The sequence below is a fragment of the Nyctereutes procyonoides genome, unplaced genomic scaffold (genome assembly GCF_905146905.1).
Source record: "Nyctereutes procyonoides isolate TBG_1078 unplaced genomic scaffold, NYPRO_anot_genome, whole genome shotgun sequence".
NCBI classification, from domain to species: Eukaryota; Metazoa; Chordata; class Mammalia; order Carnivora; family Canidae; genus Nyctereutes; species Nyctereutes procyonoides.
Genome location: NW_026575036.1, coordinates 6,478,718 through 6,505,231, shown reverse-complemented (window position 1 = coordinate 6,505,231; position 26,514 = coordinate 6,478,718). Strand labels below are relative to the sequence as shown.

Below are 26,514 nucleotides of genomic sequence, written 5' to 3'. Positions count from 1 at the left end.
CACCAATATTTGTATTTTAAACTCTGATGATATATAAAAAGTGGGTCTGTAATTTCATCATGGCCCTCTAGTCCATGAATTAATGTGTCATAACCTATGCTCAAGCACAGCACACACTTTTCACAGCATGTGAAAAATCCCATGATACATACAAACTCTGTTGTGTCTTAATTAGTATGTGAAGCTACATGACTTATGAGATCAAATGGGATTATATCACGTGGTGAGTAAAAAAGGAGGATTTTGGGGTGCTGGGGTGGCTCAGTCAGTTGAGAGCCCGAGTCTTGATACTGGTTCTGGTATTGATCTCAAAGTTGTGAATTTGGGCCGTGTGTTGGGCTCCATGCTGGGCATTGAGCCCTCTGAAAAATACATTTTTTTTTAAAGCAGAATGTTGGATGATCTGTGGTACTTTTTCTCGGGGGGGGGGAAGCAGGATTGATTTTTTTTATGATGTCTTTTGGTGTCAGTTCCTGTGATACTTGGCCTGCACCATGTTACATGTGACTTTTGAGTTTCATTTGGTTGGTTGAACACCAATGTTCAGTATACACTTATTGTTTCCCTAGGCATTATGGAAGGATAACACATACCAGAAGAAATATGAAGCAGCAACCGTGAAGCTTGAGCAACCCAACCTTTGCAGCCCTAACCCAACCTGGCTTAATTCAGCCTCACTGAACCAGATCTAACACTCTTGGCTCCCAGATGTTGCTACAACTCTCTGATCTTTAGAATCTTCTTCAATTCCAGCTAGAATGCTGCGTCAAGCACTTCGCAAGTTTGGTCAAAAGCTGGTACACAGACGTCCACTGGAACAAAAAGTACATGAGTTTAAATATGGTAGAAACCTGAGCACTCTGGATTTAGTGGCCATGGGTGTGGGCCGCACAGTGGGGGTTGGTGTGTATTTCCTGCTTGCTGAGGTGGCTAGTAGTCAAGCAGGACCAGCCACTGTGATATGCTTCTTGGTGGCTGGCCTAATTTCGTTATTGGCTGGGCTGTGCTATGCAGAATTTAGCACCCGGGTTCCGCATTCTGGTTCCGCATATCTCTATTGTTTTGTCACTATAGGTGAACTCTGGGCATTCATCATCGGTTGGAACCTCATCCTCTCCTTTTTGATTGATGCAGTCGTTGTGATCCAGGCCTGGACCTTAATTTTTGACTACCTGATTGGAAATCAGATCTCTGAGAATATCTCAGAGCACATTCCCCAAGCCTTAGCAGATAATCTAGTCTACTTTACTATGATCCTTTGGTTTTTTCTCTTAGAAATTCGAAATCTGGGTTTTCGTAGGTTCTTCATGGTTTTCAAACTTTTCACATTGGTGAAACTTTTGGTTCTCAGTTTTGTCATCATCTCTGGCTTCATTAAGGGGGACCTGCACAACTGGAGGCTCACAGAAGAGGACTACATAAAGGCTGAACTCAATGACACCTCTAGCTTGGGCCCTCTGGGCTCTGGAGGATTCGTGCCTTTTGGCTTCCAGGGGATTCTTCGTGGAGCAGCTACCTGTTTCTATACTTTTATAGGTTTTGCCATTATTGTTACCAGAGTCAAACAATCGCACAAGCCTGAGCGTTCCATCCCCATGGGCATTGTTATTTCACTGCTCACCTGCATCTTGGTGTATTTTGGTGTCTCTGCAGCACTTACACTTATGGTGCCTTACTACCAGCTCCGACCTGGGAGCACCTTACCTGAGGCATTTCTCCATATTGGCTGGGGCCTTGCCTACTATGTTGTAGCTGTTGCAATTTTCTGTAGTATTTTTATCAATGTGTATTGGAGCTTAACGTACCCCATAAGTTTTGTGATACGCATGATGGCAAAGGATGGCCTCCTGTTCCCTGTGCTTGCCAGGGTCATCACTGGCACACATACCCACTTAGTGTTCAGGATATTCATTTATGTTATTGCAGTAATCATATTATTATTCTTTGGATTCGCTGATCTCTTGGACCTCAGGTCAATTGCGACCCTGCTATCTTATTCCTTGGTAGCTTTTTGTGTTCTCATCATCAGGTATCAGCCTGAGAGGAGGAATAAAGAAAACGAAGCAGAGGAGGAAGAGGAGAATGAGGGAAATGAAGCAGAGGTGCAGGAGGAGAACCCACCTGCAGCAGAGAAGCTGACTCTACAGGGACTATTTTTTCCAGGCAGCCCCACCCCCACTCCACTCTCTGGCCGAGTTGTCTATGTTTGCTCCTCACTGCTTCTTCTGCTGCTGATTGTTCTTTGCCTGGTGCTGGCCCAGTGGCCAGGTCTGCTTTCTGGAGACCCAGGGTGGATCACAGTAGTTGTGCTGCTCCTGGTGGTCATCACTGGGATCACTGGGATCATCTGGAGACAGCCACAGAGCTCCCATCTGCCTCATTTTAAGGTACCTGGTCTGCCTCTCCTCCCACTCCTGAGCATCTTTCTGAATGTTTGCCTTATGATGCAGATGACCGCTGGCACCTGGGTCCGATTTGGTGCCTGGATGTTGACTGGGTTTATTATCTACTTCGCCTATGGGATCCAGCACAGCCTTAAGCGACCAAAACATGAACCTTGAACTCAGCAGTGCCGGAACATTTTTGGTTTGACGTCATCACACCTGAATTCAGTCTGGTTCCCTACACAGTAATGGGGAGTACTCTTGAGCACATGGGAATCCAGGGCTCCTATGAGATATTGGTGTGAAAATACTAATAGAGTTCCATATTTATGGTAGAGTGAAGGATGAGACTTTGCTCTTTCTCCTCTTTTTTTTTCTTTCTACTTTTTAATTGTGTCTATACTGCTTACTGACATTTACATAATTAGTATTAAAAGAAGCTTGAAGGCATTTTCCTCTTCTTTGGTTAAATATCCACTAGTGAAGGATGTAGCTAACTGTCTCAGTCAGTATAGCATGATTCCTGATCTTAGTCTGGTGAGTATGATCTCCACAGTGGCTGTAGTAATTAAGAAAAAGCCAGTAGCAGGATTACCAGATCGCATGGTAGTTCTTTTTAAAATTTTTTGAGGTAATTCCATACTTTTTTCCATAATGCCTGCACCATTAACATTCCCACTAACAGTGCATGAGGGTTCATTTTTGTCCGTATCTTCGCCAACACTTGCTTTTCTTCTATTTTTGATTTTAGATAAAGTGATATCTGATTGCAGTTTTAATTTGTATTTCCTTGATGATTAGTGAGACAAAGCATCTTTTCATGTGTTCATTGGCCATCTGTATGTATGTCTGTTTAGAAAAATATTTAGGTCCTCTGCCTTTTTTAATTTGGATTTTTTTTTGGTATTGCACTGTATAAGTTCTTTATGTATTTTGAGTGTCAACCCCTTATTGATATATCACTTGTGAGTATCTTCTCCCAATCAGTAGGTTGCCTTTTTTTGTTGTAAATGGTTTCTTTTTCTGTTGGGAAGAATTTTAGTTACATGATTTTGAAAAGATATATGCACCCTATGTTTATTGCAGCATTATTTATAATAGGCAGGATATAGAAGCAACCCTTGTATCCCCTGATAGCTGAATCGATAAAGAAGACGTGATATATATATCACGTGAGAAAAACAAATGCCACATATATGTTTTCACTGTTATATAGAATTTAAGAAATTAAAAAAATTAAAAAGAAAAAAGAGAGAATCAAAAAACCCACCCCAGACTCCAAAATAGAGGGCCAAACTGATAGTTGCCAAAGGGAAGATGGGTAGGGGAATGAGTGATTTAAATAAAGGGGACTAAGAGAACACTTATCTTGATGAGCACTGAGAAATATATGGAATTGTTGAATTCTTGTATTGTACACGTGAGAGTAATATAAGAACACTGTATGCTCATTATATTCAGTAAAAATAAATAAAAGAAACTAGAAAAAGACCAAAAAAAGATGACATATGGCCCCTGCACTTAAGAAGCTGATATTCTAATACAAGGTGTAGAGCAAAGCTGTAACACAAAGTAGAAAGTGTTGTCATAAGTAATATACAAATGAAGTATTTTGGGAATTCAGAGTAGAAGATGATCATTTGTGGCTGGCACAGTGGTGAGGGTTAATTGGCGATATTAGAGAAGACTTTGTACAGGAATGGACTTTTAGTTGGCTGTCTTCAGGGATAGGATTCACCACATATGGGCAGCAGGGAGAAGCTGTAGGCAGTGGGAATACCAGGAGGAAAAGCACAGGGAAACAAAACTGTTCAGAGCCTGAGCAGGCTGTGTAGCCTGAGCCCTGGCTGTGTGAGGGGCAACAGAGCCATGCACAGGTGGATTGCAGCCAGAGCTTTCCTCTGAGCACAAAGCACTTTGGCCCTGAACCCATCACCCATGCTGAGAACCCCTTTGTTGGTACTTAGGGACATCTGCATTCTTGGACTTTGAAGTTTTTCTACTGCAACAGTAGAAACCTGCTTTGGTCCACCTACTCAGAAAGCACACAGCTGAGAGCCATGTGTCCTGGGTCATGGTCTTGTTTCTACCACTAACTACCAATGTGAACTTGAAAAGTGCTCAGTCCCTCTGCTTGTTTATCTGTAACAGGAGAGATCAGGACTGATAGTTTCAAAAGTCTGTCTACTTAAATAATTCTAGGATTTCCTCTGGTCCTTCTGTTATTCTCTTAACTAGGTCTCTTTACTGAACATAATCTGTACCCTCTTCCTGCCCACTTTTCACCACAACCCATTGTTGGAGCTGTAGAGGTCCGATAAATAACATGCCATTCCCCCCACCCCCACCCCATGTTTGGAATCTATTGATAATCATGACACGGAGACAGATGATTGAATCATCAGCTGTAGATGTGCAGCCTATTGCCTTGCTAATCCCGTATCACTAGATTAGACAGACTTACTCCTCATCACAAATACTGCTGAGTATCCCTCACTTGCCATCACGAGTCTGCTTTAATTAGTTTTTTTTCCTGTATGAGCAGGTTGGATTTCATGTGTCCAGTGGTCAGGTTTGTTCTGGATAAAATAAGAGAGCTAACAAATAGTTGAAAGAAGCTAAGCTGAGTATGCTGCATGTTATGTCTTCATTAATCAAGGTCACAGAGAGCCAGGTGGAGAGAGGCCAGTAGTAGTACTCTGCTTAGTGGTGCTCAGACTTCATGGGGTGCCATGAAACCTGGAGGACTTGTGAAAAGAGATTGCTAGACCACTGTCCCAGTGTTTGAAATTCAGGAGGTGGGGTGGAACTCAGAACTTATATTTCTAACAAGTTCCCATGTGATGCTGCTGCGGCTGGTCTAGAGACCACACTTTGAAAACCAAAGATCCAGCTGAAGCCGGATCACGTGTATGAATGAAGGGAAGGAAACAAAGGTGTCCTTTGAACACTCACCTTCATTTAATGTAACATTTAGATTAAAATGCCATTATTAATTATTTCACAGAGGGAAATCTAAATGAATCATTTCACAATTACATGTATATCAAATGTGTACTTTAAGTATCTTACAGTTATGTCCATTGTACCTGAAGAAATTCGAAATAAAAAATAGCATACCAGTTATCTGTGTATCTTTCTTTTCTTTTTCTTTTTTTTTTCCTGATTATAGTCATAGGTAAGGAGTATAACCTGTTCACTTCCTAGGGCATCCAGCTGGTGGCCAGGCATACAATGAGCATTTAATAAATTCATGTTAAATTAAATTGAACCTTACACATTTCCTTGGTACCAAAAATTCTCCTTTTCCTTCAGACTAACACTATGCTATTTCTCTAAGGCTATCTTCTGGGGGACTTCCTTGACAAACAGCATTTCTCTCCATCCAGAACCGTATCCTTACTCAGCAGCTAGATCTGTCCCCAGGCACTTGTAGTTTTGCCTTTGTCTGGCTATGCCTGAGTTCTGGTGACTGTCCTGTCTGTTCCATTACAGTGGAATCATGCTCAGGGCCAGGGATAGGTTCTCCCCTTCCTCTAGACCCAGCGGTAAGCAGAGTGTTCATTCCAAGATCAACAGGGAAAACAAGTCCTGGGGCAGAAGGATGCCTGATATAATGTTCCCTGGTCCTGCTCTATCTCTTCCCATGGGATGTGGGAGGGGATGGGAGGAGTGAAATTGATGGAAACCCCAACCTACTTTACCTGACTCCAGGGAGTCCCTGGAGATGAGACTGGCTCCAGTGTGAGCACAACAGGCATTCTTCTTGATGCATCAATTTTATGCTTTGGTATAGGAGGGCCAGTGTTTTTCTGCTGTAATTATGTATGGGGCCCACGCTGGGAGGGAGGGAGGGAAGCTACTTTCTTACTTGCTGAATTTCTCCTCTTCCGAACAGGAAGTAGGTGGCTGCAGGATTACCCATATATTTACTTACTACTTTAGATGCTTCTTTGAGAGACTGGTGCAAAAACCTTCTTAAAGCATCTATGATTCTGTAGGGAAAGAGAATTGATAACCCACATATGTAGAAAAATGGACAAAATAGATATTAATAATTGGATAGGAATGGAGGCATCATTACTCTGGAAGGGAAGGTGTGAGTAGAAACTGAGAGAGAGGTATTGGTCAAGAGACACTTCCTGGAGGTGGGTGCTTATGGAGTAATTTGGGAAATAGAAGAGGGGCAGGCGAGTTGGAAAGGAAAAGGGACAGTGATTCTAGGCTACATAGACCCTAAGAGTCATGAAAGATGAGACTCTTGTGAAGGGTGTGTTTTCTCACATTTGAAGGGAATTTATGCTTCAGGTTTTATTGTGTATTGTGCCATGGAGTGTGGTTTCTGACCCAGGAAAGATGAGATATGATTCTCACAGCCATCTGGAGGATTGACAGACAGTGGTTATGGATAGAGAGACTCTTCCTGGAAGAGAGTTGTAGCACCTGCTACAGTCATCTAGATCCCGCTCTTCGGAGTGTGGTCCATGGACCAGAAGCATGGGGGTCACCTGGGAGCTTGTTAGAGCTCCTGTTATCGCAGGCACCAACCCAGACCTCCTGAATCAGAATCTGCATTATTAACAGGCTCCCAAGTGATTTGTATGCTTTTTCAGCTTTGGGAAGCACTGGCCTGAGATGATGCATGACAGGTGTCTGGGCTCAGATGAGCCCTATGGCAAGTCTGACAATTTTGGAATTGGGAGTGATAGAGGAGGGCGCTAGGCTGTGGAAGTTGAATTTGGGGAAGAGGGATAAGTGTGGGTTCTGTGTCCTCTGTCCGCAGGATTCCCACTCCAGTCACTATGCCAGGGTGTGGACCCTGCCCACTCTGGGGAAAAAAGCCTGTGGTGCCTCACTAGGGTCTGTCTGGTCCTCAGGGGCTCCCCGAGTCAAACATTGGGTGGTGGAGATGGCCGCCAATTCCTTTTCCCATCCTTCATATGATGGACAGAAAGGGACTGAGGAGGTCATATTAGTCATGGCCCCACCTCAGGGCTGTACTGTCACTTCATCAAATGAGTTATAACTTGAGAGGCTCTGGAGGTTGGGGGATGAAATAGGAATTCTTAACTGTCTGTTATGGAAATTAGGATACTTACATCCTCCAAATGCTTTCAGGAGAGACCAGATTTCTACATAAGGGGTTATATACTGGTAGGAACCAAATTAATGCTACTTAAGGGATCATTCGATGATTTTTAATGAGTGAACAACAAAAAATTTTAAACCCTATAATCCAGAGACCTGGCAGATAGGCAATGGAACAATGTTACCAGGTGGGCATTTAAGAATTTTCTTAGGCTTTTGAGGATTTGTGTACCTCATCCCCAATCAGAATGGGTGATAAATAGAAGTGAGTGTTAAATAAAATAGATTGAGATTGAGCAGAAAGAAGAATTTTCTGAGATTAGAGGGTGACCAGGGGAGACGGGAGGGCACAGGATCTCTAGCCCTGTGCATGACTGTCTCACTTTGGTGTGGAATGTCTCCGATGGGCTCCTGCTCATAAACAGGACAATGTACAAAATGAACTCTCAAAATCTTTGTTATCCAAGCATTATCCAGTCAACTTGTTAAATGAGAGGTTGTGGTGGATGTGTGGTGTATGTAATGTGGTGAGGCATGGGGATGATGAGTGACAGAAGAAAAACACCAATCGTATTAGAGCACTGAAATCCGCTATCAACTCTCCTAATCCTATGGGACATTAGGGCTCGAATAGAGTTTTAAGTTTACAAGTTCTTCCTCTCCATGCATTTATTTTGTGTCAAGGAGATATTAAAATCTCCTAAGGGGAAGGAATATCCCTTTATGTATTACTTCTATCTCCACAGTCCCAAAATGATGATGATGATTATATACCTACATTTGCTAAGTACTCCAAACAATTTCCGTCATCACCTATTTAATATAAAGTTGAATGAGGTGAGTATTGTTATGCTCATTTTGCAAAGGTTGAATGGAAGGCTCAGAGACGTTATTTGTGCAAAGTGAGTAGCGAAGCTCGGATTTGTACCAAGGTTGACCAAAATCTTGTGCCTGTAACCCCTGAGCTATACTTTGCAGGGAGTAGTGGCTCAGTGAGGGATAGATGATCATTGAAACTTGATGGCACAGAGGTAATTAAAAGATGCTGGATAACTCCAAATCGTGAATAACAAGGAAACAGTTCTTGTGTGTTTCATGGCGTGTTATCAGAGGCACACTTAGTGACACAAGCAGCTCATACTCACTCTCTCCTTTACCTTCACTGGGCCCCACCCTGCAGGCAGGAGCTTGAAATGGGGGAGAGGCTGGTGCATATATTCATAAAGCACCCACTGAGATCATGTGTGTGTGCCTAATATATAGACATATGTGTTTAAATTTGAGTGGAAATACCCACCAAAGGTGAGGCACATTTATCTCGGTATGCCTATAAACACGAGCATATGTTTTAGACTTTTTGGGTATGGGATGTGTGTATGTGCACAAATCCTGAAGTAGTTCAATCAGCACTAAGGTACCAGCTCCTTTCCAGCCCCGTCCATGGTTGGTGTGCTTCCACCAAATCCTGATATTTATTCCGAATTCTCTCTCAAGAAAACTTTAATGAAAAAAAAAAAGGAAAAAAAAAGAAAAGAAAACTTTAATGAGTTTCCTTTCAGGAAGTTCATGGCCAAGATGCTGGGTTGCCGTGGAGCCCCCATACATCTGCTACAATCAAAAGGGGTTTGCAGAGAAAGAGAAACAGCAGCTGCAAGGCAATGCTCTCCTCTTCTTTACTTGTAGCCTGATACAAGCTCCCTTAGAAGTACACCACCCTTGTAACCAAGGGCCTCTCCTGGAAACCCCTCACGGAAGGTACTAAGAGAAGCCATTTTATTTGCATCTTTGCTTCCAGGTGGGATTCTCTATTTGAGCCATCCCAGGAAGAGGAGAATTTAAAATTATACCGATTAAGGATTCTGCAGTGGAGATTGTGAGAAACTGGTCATTTGTAAAACTAAGTTCATAAAGAAGTAATGGGCTCTGAAAGAAGCAAGGTTGTAAGAGGATTCAATGTTTCTGTTTCCTTCTTTAGAAAGCTTGGAGCAAAGCTCCTGGAAGCAGGAGACAAGTGGACCTGTGCCTGCGTGGTTTGAAGGCAGAGACACAGCACAGGAACCCCCTCCTCCACCTTCAAGCCAGTGCTGGGGCCTGCTTTATGAAGGATTGTTTTAAAGATTTTATTTGTTCATGAGACACACACACACACACACACACACACACAGAGGGAGAGGCAGAGACACAGGTAGAGGGAGAAGCAGGCTCCCTGCAGAGAGCCCAACGTGGGGACTGGATCCCTGGTCTCCAGGATCAAGCCCTGGGCTGAAGGCGCTAAACCCCTGAGCCACCCGGGCTCCCCCTTTATGAAGGATTTTTATGAGAAACTTTACATCTGACATTTCACAGTATCTCTTGTCCAGAAAATGAGGAAATATAGATATTTATTGACATATAGAGTCAGAAGATCTAGGAGAACTGACTATGGAGATGGCAGAAGTTTCTCCCTTTCCCCAGACATGCAAATTATCTAACTTAGTTTGTGCCTTTCTGTGCTTTGTGTTCTTCTCAGTAACAAGGTTAGGAAATCCTTTCATTGTTAATAAAGAACTACTGGGGGGAGAAAGGAGATGCGAGGCATATAGATGGAGGCACAGAGGGTGCCCTGTCCCATGTGAACTGAACAATAAGATCAGGTGTAAGAGAAGTGAAGATAGATGGACCTTGAGCTGGGACCCAGGTCCTGGCTCCTGTCTTCTCTATTCAAAGCCTCGAGCTTCTACAGTTTTACCTTGAATTTCACTGGTCCTCGCATCTCACTCCCTCATGATGAATAGAAGTTCAATATCCAATGATGCCCAAAGTCAAGAAATCCTTCCCATTAGCTATGTCTTTCCTTGGAATTCCATCCTCCCAATCTCTGACTACTGAAATCTTCACAATCAGTGGTTCAGTATAAATATTACCTCCTGCTTACATGTTCCAGGATTACCTACCCTGAAGCAATTTATTTCCTCTGACCTCCTCTAGTCCTTTGCGTCAGTCTCACCATAGCTGGCTCTCCGCACGCTGTGTTCAGTTGTAGTTACCCTGTGTCTTCCCCTTGTTCTTTACTCATCTGTAAGCTTCTGTGGTGGGGAGACTCTGCCCCATACATATTTATATCCTATCCACAGGGCTTGACACAGAGCTACAGACTTGCTAAGAAGCTTTTGCATAGTATAAAATAGAGGAAAAGAGGCCATGGTGAGAAGATGTAGAAGTAGGGGCATTAGGATTATTGATTATAGATATTATTGTTAACACAGGTTCTCATGTGATACTTTCAGGAATGGGTCACATATTAGGAAATGTTTCTCTCACCAGGAAATTTATTCCCGCACAAAGTATTTATTCATCGTTCATTCTTTCTCTAATTCAAATACAGAGCTTTTCCTAGTGGGAATTAGACAATAAGCAAGAAAACCAATGTTTAATAAATCCAGAGTGTGAAGAACCCCTGAAGGAAATAAATGGGGTCTTATCATAGACGAACACAAGGAATGTTCTTTAGATAGAGGTTAGGAGCACCTTACTGGTCACTGTCATGTATTGCACTAATGTGATTATGAATTAATTCAATTTCTAACCTGCGAATGTATCAATAACATTGATAATGAGAATAAAAGCCTTCGGACCAGGGTGTGTGTGTCGACCCAGTCTTAGGATTGGTTCCTACTTTGGTCCAAATTCCCAAACTCAACACTGCCTTGGGAAGAGGGGAATCAGGGCCCTCCCCTTGCCTCAGGATGGACCCTGACCCCTCCTCTCCAGCTGAGGATTCAGCAAGCAAAACAGGGGTTAAGAGCTTTGATCTTGCTCCAGACTTGGAACAGATCAAGGCAGAGGCCTCTAAAGTAATGCTCCAGGATATGAGGAGCTGGGGAAGAGATGGAGACAGAAGTTCACAGAGGGGCTAATTGCTGTCACAGAGACTCCCTCTCACCTCCCACCTCAGTCTTAGTGGGTTCTGGGCTCCTTGGGGCAGCTAGCCAGGGCTTTTGGACTTTGGGGAGAGGTAAGATATCTCCTGAGTGACTTTAAAGTCTCCCACCTCTCATCCCCATCATCCATGGATCCCCGCTCCAAGGCTGAAGACAACCCAGGCTGTGGGGAGCAGGCCGTCCGCCAGGGTCCCGGCAGCCTCAGCCACCTCTGTCATTACCAGGGTTTTCCTTTAACTACTTAGCTGCCCCTTCCTCCTGGCACCAGTTGGTAGCATTCCTTCCTGTCTCTTGCAGAGCGGTGGTGTCATTAAGAAAGGCTTGGGAGGGCAGCCCGGGTGGCTCAGCGGTTTAGTGCAGAGTTCGGCCCAAGGCATGACACTGGAGACCTGGGATTGGGTCCCATATCGGGCTTCCTGCATGGAGCCTGCCTCTCCCTCTGCCTGTGTCTCTGCCTCTCTCTCTCTCTCTGTCTCTCATGAATAAATAAATAAATCTTTTTTTTAAAAAAAAGGAAGGCTTGGGGGTAAGCAGAATCTGAGACTGGGACCTGGAGCTTTACACTTTTTTTTAAAAAAAAGGAAGGCTTGGGGGTAAGCAGAATCTGAGACTGGGACCTGGAGCTTCACCCTTTCCCGACCTGCCTCCTGTTGGGATAACAGGTTTCTATTAGACATACTATAGGTGAACTAAGAAAGACTAATCATGCTGTGGGCTAAGAGAGCTGGCTAAAGTTGGAGACTATCACGTTGACAACAGGGGCTCAGGGAGGTCACCGAAGTTTCTGCCAGGATGGGGGCATTCAGGCTAGGGTGCAAGGCGAGTGCTCAGAGATCTGGAGCCCTGGTTGAAGAGGGTGTGTGTGTGGTTGGTGGGGTGGGGGAACAGTGGCTGGACTCCTGCGGGGGTTGCCCTGGTGTCCTGAGAGCTGGGCTGGGTGGAGGTGGATGGAGGGGAGGTCACCCCCTCAGCTTAGGGAGGACTCCAGGCTCAGGTCTCTCTTAGAGCATATTGTCTCCAGGTGGCCCAGAGCAGAAGGGAAGAGAATGGGGAGCAGACAGTTCAGACCAGTCCAGCCTCACTCCTGTCCTCTCCCCCTCCCTCACCTCCCCTTCCCAGCTTGTCATTGGGGCATTTCACACTTACTACACACCTGCTGTGTGCACAGAGCTCCAAAGTGTTCTCTGGCCTTTCTCAACCCAGACACCACTGCCTTCTCCGTGCAGCTCACAGAGATAGTCAGACTCCTCAGCATCTGGGTTGATCTCCACGCCCAGAAGCCTCCCTGAAGCCTGGGATCTGGAGTGTAGATATTTGGGACAAACCACCGAGAAGCTGAAGAAGTGGGGAGATGGGGAAAGTTGGGAGAGAGCCTCACATTTTTCGGGGACAATATGATTACTTGCAGCAGCAAGAAGGATAAAGCAAGAGGAGAGGAAGAACTTCCCTTGAGCAGACAGCGCTGCTTGTTTTCCGAAGCACAAATCCTGGACCTGATACAGGGAGGGACAGGGTGAAAAGAGACCCTTCGAGGGAGATCATCTCCCCAGGAGTGTTGGGGTTCAACAAGGTGTGGCGGGGGAAGGAGAGACCACACAGAGCAAACCAGCAGAAAACAAGGTGACACTCTGTGGGGATCTTGGCTTCCAGGTGGAGGCGCCAGGCCCGTCCTGCACACACAGGGTCGCTGCTGAACCAGGCGCCCTCAGCTGGGCTCTCAGACCTCAGTGATCTGCGGGGAGGAAAGACTGAGGCTGAGCAGGGTCCTTCTGTCCCACAAACCTGCCCTGGGCGCTGAGGGGGCGTCTCCCTCCAGATGGAAGGAGGCCGAGGTGGTGGGATGACCCGAGGGGGAGCGGTCACCTTTGGTTCTGTCCTCTCCTGAGACGGAGTGGCTTTGGGGTGACCGGGTCATTAGGCCTTTCCAAGGTCCTGGGGCTGTCAAGGGTGCCTTAGGACAGGGGGCAGGATGGAAGTGAGGGCTGACCTGTCCCCTCCCTTCCGAGGACACTGACAGGGGGCGGGGCTCTGCTTAGTGGGCGGGGCTTACCCAGGTGGACTCACTGCCTTGTAGGTATACCCCGGTTTGGGGGTTCCTCTGCGCAGCGCCCCCCATCACTTGCTGATGAGGAGAGGTCTTTTCAGCTCTCTAGCACCTGACCAGGTCTGTCCTCAGGAAGGGAGGAGGGGACGACAGTCAGAGGACAGGAGGAGAGAAGGGGGCTAATGTCCTTCCTTCCACTGGGCTCTGAGCCCTGCCCTACTCCCTAGATTCCTAAGGGTGGAGGAGGTGTGAAAGCAGATGTAGAAATGACTAGAAATGGGGCAATGTGGTAGGATGCAGCAGGGAGGAGAGATGGAGGTAATGGGAAGGTGGAGCCCACTGGGAGGTGGGGATATCTGGCGAGGTGGGCCAGGAGGGGAGGGAGGGAGGGAGGCAGGTGGAGTAGGACCAGGTTGTAGGTGGGTGGGGACATGGTGAGAGGTGGCAGGGGAGGGATCAGAGGGATGGGGGTGAGTAGGGCTGAGGTGGAGGGACCAGGATGGGGCAGTGCCAGGGAAACTCAGAGATGTTCAAGCAGGCCAGCTGTCTAGAAGGAGCCCTGGAGGAGGATCCCACTGGGAGGAGGGGAGACAGACAGCAGCTCACAAGGAGTCAGAGCCTGGGAGGCTGCAGGGAGTAAACGCTGTGGCAGGGAAAGCAAAGGTGTTTGTGGGTCCTTGGAGCATCCCAGGAAGGTGAGGGTAGGACCTCAGAGTCACTTCCCATTCAGGCTGAGCCATGACTCTGCGGGGGAGTTGGGGAAGCCGCCTGAGCAGCAGGGGTAGGGGTAGGAGCCCCACCCCCTTTCCTTCTCCTGGGTGCCCTCTCCCCACTGTCTCCTTGTCCATACTCTCTCCTGGACATTCAAGATCTCTAGAGCCTAGAGGACTGGGCTCTGGATCATTAGATGAAAGGAATAGGGTGGTGTGTATCTATGGACAAGTGTGACAAGTGTATGAGTGTGTGTAGGTCTGGAGGTGCCGGTGGTCTGTTTGAGGGGATGTGTCTTTGTGTTGTGTACATGTGAGAAGTCCGTAACAGGTAGGTGTGCATATGTGTGTATTTGACGTTATGTGTCTGTGTGTATGTAGGAGTGTGAGCATCGGTGCAGGTGCACATGGATGGATGCAGGTGCCCGTGTGCATGTGTGTGCTGTCCCAGGGGAGACTGGAGACTCATACCAGAACATGTGACTGATTTAATTTGGGCACATTTCCAGCAGGGTTGAGGCTGTGCTAGGGGGTGGGGGAGGAGGAGCCAGAAGAGGGAGGGTGAGTCCTGGGGTGGGGGAGGGTAGCCTAGGCAAGGGGGTGCCTCTGCCCTGCCAGGCACAGGGTGAGGGCATCTGGGTCCCGGGTCTGAGGCTGGGTGCAGACTGGGGCCTGAGGCCTGCACTCAGGCCTGCATGGGAAGGGCTCAGAGGCCCTGCTCTGACCAGGGAGGGCCATAAAGAGGGGGGCTAGGGTGGGAGGGAAGCCAGACAGTGGGGGTCCAGGCCTGCTCTCTCCCTGCCCCAACCCCCAGGACCTGGGGATGAGGGCACCAGGCTGCAGGTCCTAACTCTAGGCTCTCCTCATTCTGCCTGAGGGCCTCAGGGTCCCCAGAAGTCCTCGTGTGCCACCTTCGGAGGCTGGGATGACCCTAATCGCAGTGGAACTTTCTGTCCCTAGTCAATACTACCCAGGTAGGTCCAGAACAAGTGTTTGCTCCCCGGAGGCCTCTGGTATGAATTCTTGCTGAATACCATACAAGGTGGCCCCTCAGACCCCTTGTGCTGGGAAGTTCTTACTGAGTCTAACTCAAAGCCCCTTGTGGCACTTCCAGTCCTATACACTGAAGCTCAGTTTGTGAAGTTGGACCCACACCCCACCCTCCAGCATGGAAGTGGTTTCTTCTGGATCGGGACGTGGCACAGAGTGTAGGGACCCTGAGAGGAGAGGATGTGGGGTAAAGCCTGGTGGGTCGCAGGGGGTCAGACCATTCCTGGGCCAGAGGCGCTGATGAGCAGGGCAGGTCCAGAGCAGGGAGCTCAGAGACCACCAGGAGCAGCACTCCCACCTGCAGACAGAGCCGAGGCCCCCGGGGTGGGAACACTCAGTGTCCCCTGCTCCGTGATGGCCGCCTCAGGCAAACAGGCCCTGACCCTGGTCCAGGAGTCCTTCATGTGCCCCAGCTGGAGGCCCCTAGACTCTGTCCTGTTCTGTTGGCTTCATGGGATGGGGAGAGGGGAGGAGTACTCCAGCTAGACTGGGGTGCTCTCCCCCCTTCCTCCACCTCCAGTGACTCCTGCCCAGCCTGGTCCTTCCCGCCCTCCCTCCACAGGCTCCCTGCATCTGGTCTCTTAGCTCAGGCCAGCCCAGGATTCAGCCCCCTGCCCCCTCCTAGCCTCATAGCCCGTCCCCACCCTGAGCCATCCTCTCTCCTCCTCTCCTGCACACCAGCCTCTCAGCTCCTTGCAAACTCGCCCATATCTCTCCTCCTCTGGGAAGTCTTGCGGGATTAATTCCTCTGGTTCTGGACCCCACACTGTTCCTATCTGAACCACTGCCAGGGAACCTGCAGGCCTGCCCTGTTCCTCTGTCTTCTCCTTCCTGGCTGTGTGCCTGGTCCCTGCTCCCCCTCTGTCCTCACCCCCTCTACAGAGAGCTGTGCCCCCATAGGCAGGGCTGGGTTTCCCCTTGAACCCCTCCAGGCACCAGGAGGACCAGGACTGCCCCGGACAATTGCCTGGGCCCCTCCCCATGCTCTGTGCTCAGGGAATAGCAGAGAAGATGGTGTCCAGCTGGGGCTCATCCCGAGGGGGGAGGGGGCTGTGTGGATCCCTTACTGAGGTGTAGGCCTCAATCCTCCTGACCCCATCCTCCTGTCCTTGTCTGCCTCTGACCCAGTGCACACACCTGTGGAGACGGAGGTCCCTGAGCCCCTGGGATGCTGGCCTGGGGTGGGGACAGCAGGGAGACCCACTGAGATTTCTCAACCTGGGCCTCAGCTACCCCTGGGCACCTGCTTCCTGGTTGGGGCTCTGCACACCTGTGCTCTCCCAGGCTCCTCTTCCAGGCTCCCTTCCTTCCTCCCCTCCCTCCTCATGCAGCCCACCTCTCCCCACTGCCTGGGCTCCTCAGCCCACTCTGCCTCTCCTGAGACCCTTGGGGTTGGCCTCCTGCCTGGAGAGGAGGGTGGGTGGTGGTGATGCAGGTGGAGGGGAGGGGCCTGGCTCTGGGGAGGCATCACCCCAGCTTGAGGACTAGTTCTGTGTGGGCATTTCCCAGAGCTGCAGGATGGGGGTCCCTTTGCTGAGATGGGAGGGGGAGGATGTCCTCTGGGCCTGTTGGGGAGGGGAGCAGCCTCAGGGACCCTGGAGGCTTCCTCAGGGAGCCTTTCAATTCCTGGTTGACAGGGGAGTAGAGACCTGGGGGGAGAGCCAATCAGCAAGGACACATCTCCAGGGGGACATTGAAACTCTGTAAGTGACCAACCTCCTAGTCAAATTCTCCCTCCCCAAAAGAGCCCTAAAAGGGAAACAGTGTGAAATTACAGCAGGAGGAGCTGACATCTGACCTGAGAGGAACTTCCCAGGCAATCCCGAAGTGCATTTGGATGCCACTGCTTCTGACAGGTCACAGCTTTTGCAAAGCTCCCCAGTTTCCCAGTACTTTGCCCTGCCTCCCCCAGATGACTTGGCCCCATGCTCAGCTCAGGGGGTCTATGCAGAGAAGCCCAGGGTCCTCCCCCTCCCTACTGCAGCCTGAGTGTGGCTATGGCCAAGATGCTACTGTGGGAAGTCTCTTCTCTGGTCTCCCTGCAGTCCTTCCTGTGCGCAGGGAACGGGGGGGGGGGTGGGGGGGGGGATCCGCCAACCAGCTAGAAGAACTGCAGGCGGGAGGGTGGCTAGAGGACAACAATCTGTGTGAGGAAGGTCCTGGGGGAGGGCTGTTGTGCCTCACTTTCTCCACCACCACCGTCCTCTTCCTTGCCCCATGGGCCCTGGGAGATGAAGGCGATGGCACAGAGTGGGCCACACACTGGAGAACGGTCTCTGCTTGGGCTTCAGGACTCACAGGCGCTGGGGAAATACAGCTGAGCCCCAGTCATGGCCCTTGTTCTTCTCTGCTGTGGATGGGTCTCTAGGGGAGGGCAGATGGGGCGGGGGCGGAGTCCATCATCCTGAGGCCCTTGAAGCCCTTTCCGTTCCTGGCACCCACATTCTGTTCCTCAGGAGCCCTCAGGATGGAACCTCCTCCTCACCCCCACCCCCAGTCCAGAGTGGAAAAGGAGGCACATGGGGGGCGGGAGGAGGGTTTGGTCCGTTCAGATTCCTCTGTGGGATGAGAGTAGGTATAAGGTGTTTGAAAGGCTGGCAGGTTTGTCTGGTCTTGTTCTAGAAGGAAGGGGTCCTGGACTGGGGAAAGGCAGGGAGATCATGTGGAGGGTGCTGTGGGGAAGGGGTGGGGGGTCCTCCTATCTGCGCCCATTCAGCCCCATCAGCTCACGAGTTTGCACCTGTTCTCCCCCCCCCCCAAGTGGCTCCATTGCACTGAGGCAGTGCAGTCAGTGCAGCTGCCACCCCCTAGGGCAGCTCTTCAGCTCCAAGGAGAGGTGGGGGGAGGGAAGGACGAGCCAGGACCTGGGGTCACACTCACACCAGAACCTTCCAGTGGAGGGTCAAGGGATCAGGACAGAGCCGGTCCTGCTCTGCATCAGGATTTCTTCCCTGTCCCCCCGCACCCCCCCACTTGCCTTCTCTCTCTTCAGTGCTCACCTCCCAGGTGACCCAGCTACTGAGTTTAAAGGGGGACCTGTGCAGCAGGAAGGATCTGGAGCAGGAGCAGGTGGGTCAGCAGATGGAGGGAGAAGGAGGGGCAGGGAGGGCCAGAGAGAGAGGATCCATGGGAAGAGGGGGCTCAGCACCCTGGGTGTCCCCTCAGCTCCATGTGTCCAGGGCTGTGGTGGGAGGGACCCGATTAGAGCAGGGAAAGTGCTTCCCTGTGTGCAGCTTCCAGGAGCCCCTGGACACACAGGGCACAGAGCAAATGAGGGATGGAGAGAAGCTCCTCTGGCAGCTCAGGAGGGAGGAGCAGAGGGCAGGGCTGGGGGAGTCTGAGGAGCAGGGGGTGTGGGTGCTGAGGCCGGGGTGTGCACAGCAGGTGTGTGTGGCCCGCAGGTCTGTGCTGCGGGGTTCACAGTCCTTGTGCCCAGGTCTGTGTGTGAGCAGACATCACCCGGGGAAGGGGGGGCTGTGACATCAGGTGATTGAAGCCCAGGGCTGCGCGCTGCCTTCCCACTGGGCCTACAGAGTGTGCTTTGCTTTTAGGAGCAGCTGTGGGCACCCAGGGAAGGCCCCTGGGGTGGGAATGGAGCACACGTGGGTTCCAGGGCTGGCTCTAGTTATCAGCTGGGCCCCTGGAGGCATCACCTCTGGGAGCTGCGCTGCCACCTGCTGCCCAAGCATAAAGGAAAAGCCAGGTGGCCCTTGTGTGCCAGCAGCCCCAGGGCTGGGGCCAGGAGGGGAAGGGGCTGCCGCGGGGGATCAGGACGCCGGTGGGGAGGGCGGCAGGAGGGCTTCCCTGAGCTCGGAAATTCCTGGGTTCTCGCTGGAGCCCCGACTCCCCAGGCTGGGCGCCCCCCCCCCCCCCCCCGTCAGCGCCCAGGGCCCAGGGCGGGCTGTGCGGGGAGCGCCCTTCTCTGCCGCCCTCTGGTGGCCGCGGAGCGCGTTGCAGGCCGCTGCGGAGAAGGTGCCCCTCAAGTCCCCAGGGCTGGGTCCCTCCCCGCTGGTGGAAATTGCATTTATCAGGAGAAGCAAACTTGATTGTTCCCCTGCATCTCCCCGGATCCCGCCATGGCCCCTGCTTTCCAGGGGCAGCCAGGAGCTCCTTAAGGCTGAGAAAGTCTTCCTGAGATTTCAACCCCTTTGTCATTGCCTAAGTTTTCATTTCTCCTATTGGGAATGTGCTGTGAGGACAAAGGGCTGAGATCAAGATGTTGAGAAATGAGACCAATTTCTCTTCGTCTTTGGGGTCCACCTACAATTTCACCTTAAGAAGGTCATGGAAAGGTTGCAAGGAATGATGGCAGAGGTAGTGTCGTTCCTGGAGAACATGGGTCTGGAGCCGACCAGGCATGATGAGTCTGGGCTTCTGTGCATTTGCCCCTGAGCTCAGCCCATCAGCCTCAGCAGGGAGATGGATGGGCAGGAGCCAGGAGGCAGGGGACAGGGATGCTGGAGGAGATGGCAGATGGACAGATGCTGACAGGACTCCTTATCTCTAGCTCTGGAACCCCTCCCCCACCAGGCTGCCCTGGGCCCTCCCCTTCTGGTGCTCAGGGCTCATTAGGGCCTCCCTGTCTTTGGGGAGACAGCCAGGGACCAGGTTGCACTGTGTCGGTTGGGAGGAGAGGGGAAGGAGGGACCCCAGATAAATGAGGGAGGAGGGGGGTTTGGGATGCCTGGGATTTGAGCTGGGGTCCCCTGATCTCTGGGACACTGGGCAGGCTTGGCAGGGACACTGTGCAGGGCACACATACTGAGGGGCTAGGGGTGAGGGCCTGGGGGTGGGTTGGGAAGGGATATGAAAGGGATTGAGTTCCACTGATTCGGGGCTTATTGTGGGAGACCTGCTGCAATAGGAGCCCCGGACTTTATGAAGAGCTTCCTATGTACACAGAGGGGTTACAAGTGCCATGTTGGGATAAAAGAGGGACACACATATTCTGTTCCCATTTCCTTATTTGGAGACGTCACACATCTCCTTGGTTTCTCCAGGTGTGACTATCTGTGGTGCAAGGAGCCGCTGGGTTGTTCCTGCCCACGGTGCAGAGCCAGAGCTCCCAGGTTTTCTGTTCTGCACACCCCGGCACCCCTCTGCCAAAGCACTTCCAGTGGTGTCTTGCCTCTCCTCACGTCTCTAATATGCTCCAGATATATAGATACTTGGTCAAGGGGAGCTGAAACGCCCTCCCAGTATTTCCTGTGGATCTCAGTGGATGGACTGGGAAGGGTCAGATCAAACCTTAAGGTGGGAGGAGAACTGCATTCGGAGTCGTGGAGAATGTTCTGAGAGGAGCAGGATGTTGCAGTAGGATTCCAACCTGCATCCTAATCCACCAGCCATCTACCTGCCACACAAATGGCTTCTAGGCACAGTTCCTCTGTGCTCTATGTGCCAGCCCACCCCTGGATGTAGGGGGCAGTTGAGGGGGGACAGGCAGAGAAGGAGGATATAACTATAGGGACGGGGACAGAAAGGACCAGGATATTCATGCCCAGAGCAACAGATGAAACTAACAAGATGGAGCTGGTCCCAGGACCTGGTGGGTCCTAGAGACCCAGACACAGAATCACCAGAGACAGACAGTGGACTGTGGGACAGAGACTCAAGGGGATAGAGCCAGACACAGGAGAAAGGAACGAGAGGAGCCTCCATGCACCAGAGCAGAAGATCAAGACAGACACAGAAATACCCAGAGCCCAGAGATAACAGAGACAGACATGGACTCAGAGACGGGGTGGCCCCAGGCTCAGGGGGTGGGAAAGCCATGGACCCAGAGCCAAAGGCAGATCTCTGGACAGGGGGCCAGGGTGAGGAGACACCAAAGAAGGGCCCACAGGGAGGGAGGGAGAGGGAGACAGAGGAGGGCGAGGAGGAGGTGGGGGCAGGGGGGAGGCAGGAGAAGGGGCAGGGAGAGGCAGCAGAGGTGAGGTGCAGGCTCTGAGTCAAGGGCTCTGCTGGCCTCTCAGGACCTGGGGCTGTGGTGAGAGGAGGGGCTAGTGTGTGTGTGTGTGTGTGTGTGTGTGTGTGTGGCAGGACCCCAGCAGGCCAGAGCTACAGTCACAAAGCCAGAGTCCTCTGGTGCTGAAGGGGCCCCTGCACCCCTCCCTCTACAGTCTCTACTCTGAGCAGGAGGGGGGCGGGGAGAGACACCAGATGCAAGTCAGAGACAGTCTGAGCTGGGAAAGAAGTGGAAACGCCACACCCCCCACACCCTGAGATCAGAGGGAGAGGACCTGAGAGTGAGGAAGGGACAGAGGACTGAGGGGGACAGGGCTGGAGCAGGACACCTGTGGGAGGCAGGGATTCAAGAGACGCAGGAGGACTGGGGAGCCAGGGCTGTGGGGAAGCAGGTCAGGGGCAGGGGGGAGGCCAGCAGGGCTCCTGTGTCCCCAGAGACCTGGGCTGGGTGGACACAACCCTGTGCTGAGGTGGGGAGGCCGTCAGGGCTGCTTCTAGGCTGACCCTGTCCCTCTGCCCTGCTTTCAGTACAGTGAGCCTGTCCCCTGCCTGCTGCCTGCTTCCCAGTGGCAGAGTCACCTGTCCCTGCAGGAGCCTGGCTCCTGCGGCCTCCTCTGTGGGGATGGCCCTCACGGCCTGCAGGGCCGCCCTGAGCGTCCTCACCAGGGGCCCCGTGTGTCCTTCGGGGCGGATCTCAGTGTGAGGATCGCCTAGTGCTCTCCGAGGCTGGGGGAGAAGGGAGGACCCAGCCGGGGGCAGGATTTCCAGTGAAAAACCAGGTGGATGTGGGAGACGCAGTGGAGGATGTGCCTCCTCCCACATGGCTCTGAGAGGTCATTGTGAGGGAGAAGCTCGCAGCATGTGGCAGAGGGGACATTCCTGGTGGCTGCTGGAGCCCCAGTCACCTCTCTCTCTTGCTTCTGAAGCAAGAAGAGCAAACCCTCACCAGGCACGAGACAGCTGGGCTGGCCTGGGGTAAACAGCTGGATTGGGGACCCAGCATGAAGGGGAGGGGGGGGCAGATGTTCACAGCCAGGCTGGGTGTCCCGAGGTTGCTAAGGTTGGGAGTGAGGCCCACGGAGGGAGCCCTGGGGTGTGCCGGGCAGTGATGCGCACGTGCACAGCGGTCTGCAGAGGTGCGTGCCCCAGTTAGCGTGTCTTCTGTGCTTGTGTGTATGGGGGGAGGGGGAGAGGTCACATTCAGGTGACTTTGTGTCAAGTGACTCTGTCCCCCAGGCTCCTGCCTTCCATCCGTGTGGGTGATGGCATGTTGGACTGTCTGAGCACCTTTGTTCATTTGTGTGTCTCCATGTGGTCATGTGTGAACAGTGTCTTGGTCTTCGGGTATTTTATTTGGCTGCATGTGCTGGAGGGCTGCGTGTGCAAGGTGTGTGTCGTGCGTGTGTGTGTGTGTGTGTACCTGTGCGTGTCTGCAGGAGGCGTGGGGACTGCAGGGCCCTGGGTGCCCCGGCATCACCTCCTGCTCTCCCTTCACTGGGTAGATCTGCCCCCGCTGAGGGCCTGACAAGGGGGCAAACAGCACAGGGGCAAAGTGCTCTGCCCACAGAGACCAGCACCAGGTAAACCTGTGCAGACCCTCCCTGCAGGGGAGGAACCCGGACGTAGGCCTCAGGGCCCCAGACCCACACCCAGTCCTGCAGGCACAGGCTGTTCACCAGAGCAGGGGCACTCACTCATACACACACACACAGTCTCAGGCACCCACAGGCCTGCCCCACACAGAAGGACACACACTCACTGGTCATAATAGGGGGTGCCTGCCAGGGTTTGGGGTGGTGGGATGGGGGCACACCCAGCCTCAGAGCCAGACACCAGACACTTGTTGCTTTTGTCTTGGATAGCGTGGGAGAGAGAGAGAGAGAGACTCCTTCACTCGTTCTCCAGTCCTGCCACCTCACCCCCTTCTCTAATTCCTTGAGGCTACTCTCACACCCCCTCTGAGCACTGCCCCTACCCCTGGTCCGTCCCCTCAGTCCCTTGTCTCCTCCATGCTCTCTCCCTCCCTCCTGCTTCCATCCTTTCCCCTGGACTCTAACTTTCCTCCTCCAGCCCCCTCTAGGCTCCTGCCCTGGCGCCCTAAACCCCGTAGCCCTGTTTCTCCACAGTATCACCCTTCTGCTCTGTCTACACCCGCCTCAGCCTCTCCCTGCAGGTCCTCCTCCTGCCTCCCAGCCTCTGGCTTCTGCTGCTGCCACCTCTGTCACCTGTGTTCATGGATGTGTTTCTGTCTTGCTTCTTTCTAGCACTGTCCCTTCTCGGCTGGGGTGCAGGTGTGCTTGCTGGGCTTTGCCCCTGCCCCTTCCATGGGGGCTCCCCCCCCCCCCGAGCTCCAGTGTGGCCTGTATCCCCCTGCCCTCCCTGTCTTGAAGCTGCAGGCATGGCTTTTGGCTCACAGGCTGTGTCAGGACTTCCCTGGTGGGGGATGGAGGTGAGGAAGCAAGAGGTCTGGGCTGAGTTTGATCCCTGCCCTGTTCCTCCTGGTGTAGCCTCCTCACCTGGACTCACTCACCTGGAACAGGTTGGGAATACCTGTCAGGGCCGCAGGAAAGCCTTCCAGGGTCTATAGTGAGCATCAGCGCTGTGGTAGGAATGCCACAAGGAGCACAGAGTGTGCGCTCAGTAAATGTGCCCTTCCTCACTCTGCTCCCCTGGGCCTTAGCCTGGAGTCCAAAAAGTCTGTAGAAGGGAGAAGAGTGAGAGTAATAGACTGTGTAAGCCCAAACTGACTATCAGGGATGGCATATGGTTCAGCCTAACAAAGTCTCTAAGCTCTGAGCACAGGAAATGCCCTTGAGTGTGGACAAGAAGGGAGGAGGGGGCAGGATTGAACCAAGGGACACAGGAAACCAAATCCAATTTGAATGAGCCAATTCACACGCAGGGAGGAAGGAGGCATGTCCACGGTCCACCCCGCATCCATCTGCTGTGGCCACACTGACCCCCTCCGTCCCTGCGCTCATGGGCCTGTGTGTGCTGGGAGCTGCCCTGCTCTGGGGTCCAGCTCCCCCAGTCCTCTCCCCTCCACACAGGACCTGGACTCCTGGAGCCTCAGACCCACATCCTCCCTCCCCTCCCTGCATGGCAGGTGCAAACACATGCACACACACATGTACACACGCACACAGAGGTGCCCTGGGATTTCTAAAGGAAAGCACTACCCTCCAGAGATGGGTTCCCTCCAGCTGCTGCTGCCCTGATCCTGAACCTCACGGGGCAGGGGAGGCTCAGATTGCTGCCTCGGCCTGGCTTTTTCTCTCCCTTCCCTCCTTTCTCCTGGGGAGCAGAAGCAATGAGTCCTACACCTACCGCTCCGTGTGCTGGGCACCCAGGGGAGGCCCAGAGGGAGGATCAGGGGCCCTGCCCTGGCGGAGCTCCCTGCCAGCTGGGAAGAGGAGGCTGACAGCCGGGGCAGAGGGACACAGGGCTCTGGGTGCTCCCTCAGCAAGTGTGTGTGTGTGTGTGTGTGTGTGTGTGTGTGTGTGCGGAGTGGGTCAAGGGCAAGTGGACCAGGACAGATGAGTCAGATGATGGGAGCCTGGCAATGACCAAAGGAGGGAAAACGGAGGAGGACACAGAAGTCTAGAAGGTTTCTAAGGAGACAAGGAGGATGATGCTCAGTTAGTAGCAAGGAGCAGGAACCTGGAGAGGAGATGGTCAGAGAAGTCACAGCTCTCAGGAAGTGCACGACCTTAGGGCAGGGGATGTGAGCCTGGGAGACACTTGAGGAGGGAGGGGGGAGAGAGAGAGAGAGAGAGAGAGAGAGAGAGAGAGAGAGAGAGAGTTGGGGAGTGTGTGTGAGGGAGGCCGAGGGATGGAGGAGGAGGGTCTGCTGGATGCAGGGCCACCATGTAACCTGTGCCAGGGCCCTAGCTTCATGGTGACCCTGGGCTGGGTGGGCAGGATGCTGGGAGTGACACTGACTTCCTGGCCCTGATGTGTCCTCCTGGGCTGTGAGGATGGTGAGCCTGGATCCCCAGGCTGGGGAATCATATCTGGGGGGATATAGTAGCTAGAACTGGACAGGTGGGGAAGGGGCCCCTGGGGGTCAGGAGACAGAAAGAGAGAGAGGAGACGGGGGTGGGGTGGGAGGGTCATGGGAAACCTGAAGGCTCTCAGACCTTTCTCTGGGCTCTCCCCCACACCCACCCCTTCCAAGGACAGAATTCTATGTTCCGGGCTCAAAGTCCTCCCATAAATGATGTGTATCAGCCCCTCGTGTGCAGAGGGTAAGGTATTCCTGCCCCACTTCCCAGCTGAGGCCTCAACTTGGCAAAGCTCTTCTGGGCAGGACATGCTGAGAAGGGCCCCAGGAGTGGGGTCTTTTGCCCTCTGGAGAGTCTCCTGTCCCTTCCACCCCTGGCCCCAGGCCTGGCTGCTTCTCAGGGCAGAGCCTGCAGGATGGGGCCCCACACGCAGTCCTGTGATTCTCTGCTCTGCCCTCACCTGCTTTGTGATTTGCGGCCAGTGACTTACCCTCTCTGTGCCTTAAAGTCATTATAAATTAGCAGCACTAACTTCTGCTTCTGGAGCCTGTTATTAGAGGCAAAATGAGCTCCTGCCAAAGGAGCGTGCGCAGTTGTAAAGAATCATGCGTCTGAGCGCATTAGGTGTTTAATCCATCCTCCTCCTCAGCTCTGAGGTCTGCTCAGCTTCTCCTCTGCAGACCTGCTGAGCACACCGGCCCCCTGGGTCCCAGCCCTTGTACCTCAGTCTGGCATCTCCTGCCCTCTCATCCCCCTTTGTATCCTCTGCTTCTGTTCCCGTCCTTCTTTCCAGAGTCCTTCAGCCCTGGAAGGATCTGACTGCATTGTATGAACTTATTCATCCTTCCCCCTTCCCACTCTCCCCCTCTCCTGCCTGATGCTCTTCCTTCCTTCCTTCCTTCCTTCCTTCCTTCCTTCCTTCCTTCCTTCTTTTCTTTTCTCTTCTTTTCTTTTTCTCTACCAGAGTTTCTTTTCTTTTTTTTAAATAAATTAATTTTTATTGGTGTTCGATTTACCAACATACAGAATAACACCCAGTGCTTATCCCGTCAAGTGTCTCCTTTGTGCCAGTCACCCATTCACCCCCACCCCCCGCCCTCCTCCCCCTCCACCACCCCTAGTTCATTTCCCAGAGTTAGGAGTCTTTATGTTCTGTCTCCCTTTCTGATATTTCCTACCCATTTCTTCTCCCTTCCCTTCTATTCCCTTTCACTATTAATCATATTCCCCAAATGAATGAGAACATACACTGTTTGTCCTTCTCCGATTGACTTATTTCACTCAGCATAATACCCTCCAGTTCCATCCACGTTGAAGCAAATGGTGGGAATTTGTCGTTTCTAATGG

At 52.0% G+C, this 26,514-nt stretch overlaps 1 protein-coding gene across 1 annotated transcript; it reads left to right on the top strand.

The window, feature by feature from the left end:
* The first annotated feature begins 758 nt into the window (after positions 1 to 758).
* Positions 759 to 2,561, top strand: LOC129505488 (cationic amino acid transporter 3-like). Its single transcript, XM_055318513.1, has one exon. It carries the CDS (start codon positions 759 to 761, stop codon positions 2,559 to 2,561), a length of 1,803 nt encoding a protein of 600 aa, XP_055174488.1.
* Positions 2,562 to 26,514: the final 23,953 nt, after the last annotated feature.

What these genes read in the sequence shown, in the direction of transcription:
- LOC129505488 (XM_055318513.1), top strand. Translation starts at nt 759, where the DNA reads ATGCTGCGTCAAGCACTTCGCAAGTTTGGTCAAAAGCTGGTACACAGA.